Raw genomic sequence first — 3,833 nt, 5'->3', positions numbered from 1 at the left:
GCAGAGGGGGCCGTGGTTGACGGCGCTTCTGTCGTCACTGGAGGGGCGAGCTTCTCCACGACGAGCGCCTTCAGCTCTGTGGCGTTCAGCAGCAGGCTGTACAGAAAAATGTTCGTCAGCATCATGTCGTTCCCTGCGCCCCCCGCACTACCCCTCGCCGCCCCCAAAAAGTACGTGCGCCAACTCATCCTGCGGCGGCAGCAGTATTTCTTCGGCCCGCCCCATCGCCCGCGTCCGTCGTGCTGCCGGGAACCGACGCAGGCACGAGAGTGCCCCCCAGCGGCCCCACCCTCTCGCCGTCAACGTAGGCGCTGCCGCTGGCGTCCCAGACCGCCAGTGCCACCTGGCACGCCGCCCCCTCCCTACACGGCGGCGCTGCCGCACTCACGCCTCCCCTGTCGCCTGTCCGCCAGCGCTTGTTACCGTCCTAGCTCGGGCTCAGCTCCTGCACGTGCCGGCCCACGCCCACCAAAGCTGTACGCCGGCGCCCTCGCCCGCTCAACCACCGGCCACACAATCCGCGACGCGGGCCCCGTCAGGTTAAAGCCGTCGGCAATCCTTGCCGCGCCACTCACCGCAGCGTTCATACAACGGCAATCGCCGGCCCATTGGGTGGCATTCCCAGCACCGGACAAAAAACAACCAACCCATCCGCAGGCACGGGAGAGCTGCAGGCTGCCCAGCCATGTGACCCGCTGCAGCTGCTCAGTGAGGGGCACAAGAAAAAGGCTGCTTGTCTCATTGTCCCTTCTCTCGCACACGGCAAACAAGTTATCATCCTTTGCGTACAGCAAAGCACTGAAGCCGTGACTCTGCAGTGGCCTTCGGCGCCTTGCCGCTTTCCTCCCTGCGCCCGTGTGTGACCCCAACGCCGCCCCCAACAAATACTCAAAGACCACAGCCTCGTTGTGGTGGCGGAGCGAAGCCCGCCCGCCAGCCGCCGAAGGAAAAGGGAAGCCACCCCATTCCCCAGACAAGAAACGCGCCTCGTGCAGGGAGCACAAGTCCACCGCGCCCCGGTGCCAGCAGCAGTCCTTTCAGCCGGAACACGCTCCAACCACTCCACTGCACCCTGCGAGACAGAGGGACAGTGTCGGGTCTGCGCGTGCAGCGGAACGGCCCGAGGTCACGCCCCACCCCAACGCACCGCCGAAGCCGCGTGTTCCCGCTCTGGTGGAACAATGCCCGCCCCAACCCTGGCATACCAACGGCAGCGCAGGCACCTCGCATCCCCCGGCACCGGGCACTGCACCACCACCGCACTACAACCGGTCGGCCGGCCTCACCAGAGGAGTTGCCTGCAACTCCACCCGTCCGCTCTCCGGCGATGCTCGGCCGTGCAGGAAGCCGCCGCCCGGATCGAGACGCGCGATGTGCCGCAGGATGGCGACGGACTCGAAGACGCAGCCCTCCTCTGTCTGCAGCGCGGGGTAGCGGCCGCACGGACTGAAATTGCAGCAACACCTCCTCCATCCCGTTCTCGCGGCCAAACCATCACGGCTTGAGCGTCACGGGCATGTTGGCGAGGGCTGCCGCCACCCGAGCCTCGTGCATGCACGCGTCCTCAAAGGTTCACACCGCTCCACAGCGTGAGCAACATGGTGTGTGTGTGTGTGTGTTAGCTCCTACACATGCAGAGGATATGCACGGACAAAAAAAACAAGCAATAAGAAAAGGAAGGACTGCAAGATGCAATGAAACGGCAAATCAACACGAATGGCAGCTAGGCGCAGGAAGAGAAATTCATTGTAAGAACACACACGCAGCGCGAGGAATGGGCGCAGTCGACAAAAAAAAAACAATATAAAAACACAAAACACAAACCCTGTAAAGTGAAGCCAAAGCGTGGGCACGTACACCGAGCAGTGGGACGCGCAGCAGCAAGTGGGACGACCAGCACGCACACATGCTCTCCTTCTTCCCCTTGAGTGCAGTCCAGAAAGAAAGAAAGGTCGCCCACCAAAAACAAATAGAAAAACAATATAAAACAAAAACAAACAGAAACACAATATAAAACAAAAACTAGTTCCATTCCTTCGCGGGAATGGTGGCAGTACAAAGCGAGAGTAGCAGTTGATTTAAAGAAGGAGCGCCAAGGCGCAGTTTATGTGTGCATTGCATTATAACCGCGATTTATATATTGAGTGCGTGGCTCCACAGGCCACAAATATATTTATATTATTGCCCCGCCGCACTTTTTTTTGTGCCCAGCCGCTGCTGCTGCTGCTCAGAGAGGCGCTATCGCCACAGCGACGGTCACGGCGAGAACCGCAAGGTAACTGAGGCCAGCAGCCGCAACTGAAGTGTCACCGATTCCGAATTCATTCCCCCCGTGATTCCAATTGCCTCCAACGCTGCTTTTTCCATACGGGTTCGGAGTAACCTCACCACGCATGCTGGTTGGGCTACGTTCCGGGTTGGTATTGCGCGACTGATACGTTGAGGGCGAGGCACCAGGATCAGGATGAGTGCCGCCTGATTCATCATTTGTATGTGCAGGGTTTGGCTCCTCCGCCAGTGGCGGGGCAACGACTGGTATTGGGAGGGCCCAGGTGTTGGGGACGGCTGTGCACACGTCGGCATATTTGGGGCACCTGATGCTTCCACGCCATTTGCCCCCCGACGGCGCAACCGTGTCACCCTCATTGCAGTCGCGCCACGTACCGTCGCCAAGGAACTGCACCCTCAGCTTACCCCCACTGCACTGCGTGTTCACGCACACATCGCCAATCTCTTGGTAATCAAAACGAAGCCCCTCTCCCTTTACGCACCGTGAGCCCGGGCCAATGAAGCTTCCAGTGAATTTATTAGGGTTACCGTTGGTGCACGCAGACGCTTCAAGATCCCTAACAAACGAACAAAACTCCATATACTGTGATTCGCCTCCATGTGTGGGTTGATCAAAGTACTGAAACTGCAGTTGAAGGGGCTGGTGATGAGTCTTTAGGTTACACGTCCCCAGAGAAAGACGGTCATACGTGCAGAGCAGTCTGTGGTCATTCCAGAACGTACTGCAGAACAACTCAGGGTAGTCGGTGCGGCCATTGGTCAAGCACTTATTTTCCAGCAGCCCGCAACCAGAGTTGTTGCCCCACTGCAACGGCTCCGCCATGTCGTAGTTGGCCTTGTACACACCCATGTCCTCAAATGCCGCAAGCGTGAATGCCGAGTAATAAGCGATCCGGCTCCCAGGACTCATCAACTCCCCCCTTGTGTTGCGTTCATTCCAGTGGATCAAGCTTGCCTCCTCACTAGCCTCACCATCCAGCTCCATGCCCTCAAGTGTGGAGCAATTATAGTACTTCCTTGCCAGCTCCTTCACCTTCGGTGAGGAAACCACCCACACCTCCTTCTTCCCGCGCACATTGGAGACATTGGAGAGCATATTGAACTCTGAAAACTGATTGAACGAAAACCCAAGGGCGTGCCCAATCTCGTGCGTTGTAATACGAACAGCTTCATCAGTGGCCCTTACGTGCCGCGGGTTGAAGTTTACGACGCCAGCGCACGGGCGTCCGTCCTTTAGAGTGGCGCATACATCCGCCACTGCAACGAATTCCCTACCTAGGAAAGCGTCGACGTAGAGGATCATGTCGGCGCCGCTCACGCCGATGGTGTGGTGCCAGGAAGGGATGGTGAAATTGCTGCACGGCCCTAGACCATGATCTGGCATGGGCATACGGATGGTATCTTCCACAGGCTTCACGGACAGACGCTCGGCGTGCATCTTAATTGCTGCCGGGAGGAGTTGCTTCAAAATAATGTCCTTCTTCGCCTCCGTCAAAATAATGTCCTCTGTGCATTTCACCCTTCTGCCATCGGGCATGCTCACA

The 3,833-nt window shown here is 58.2% G+C and overlaps 3 protein-coding genes and 1 pseudogene across 3 annotated transcripts; 2 read left to right on the top strand and 2 right to left on the bottom strand.

The window, feature by feature from the left end:
* Positions 1-810, top strand: TraAM80_09458 (uncharacterized protein; the record flags this gene model as incomplete). The annotated part of the gene is made up of 1 exon (XM_029386138.1): positions 1-810. A coding segment is annotated over one exon (810 nt), but the record flags the coding sequence as incomplete, so codon positions are not given.
* Positions 811-888: 78 nt separating this feature from the next.
* TraAM80_09457 (uncharacterized protein) lies at positions 889-1,473 on the bottom strand (the record flags this gene model as incomplete). The annotated part of the gene is made up of 1 exon (XM_029386137.1): positions 889-1,473. One exon carries the CDS (start codon positions 1,471-1,473, stop codon positions 889-891), a length of 585 nt encoding a protein of 194 aa, XP_029234088.1.
* A 97-nt stretch (positions 1,474-1,570) lies between these two features.
* On the top strand, positions 1,571-1,918 carry TraAM80_09456 (hypothetical protein; annotated as a pseudogene).
* Positions 1,919-2,227: 309 nt separating this feature from the next.
* On the bottom strand, positions 2,228-3,826 carry TraAM80_09455 (leishmanolysin; the record flags this gene model as incomplete). Its single annotated transcript, XM_029386136.1, has 1 exon — positions 2,228-3,826. One exon carries the CDS (start codon positions 3,824-3,826, stop codon positions 2,228-2,230), a length of 1,599 nt encoding a protein of 532 aa, XP_029234087.1.
* Between the last annotated feature and the right edge of the window lie 7 nt (positions 3,827-3,833).

The sequence above is a fragment of the Trypanosoma rangeli genome (assembly GCF_003719475.1).
Source record: "Trypanosoma rangeli strain AM80 chromosome Unknown Tra_15.4_contig_00587, whole genome shotgun sequence".
Taxonomy (NCBI): domain Eukaryota; phylum Euglenozoa; class Kinetoplastea; order Trypanosomatida; family Trypanosomatidae; genus Trypanosoma; species Trypanosoma rangeli.
This window is presented reverse-complemented; position numbering and strand designations above follow the sequence as displayed.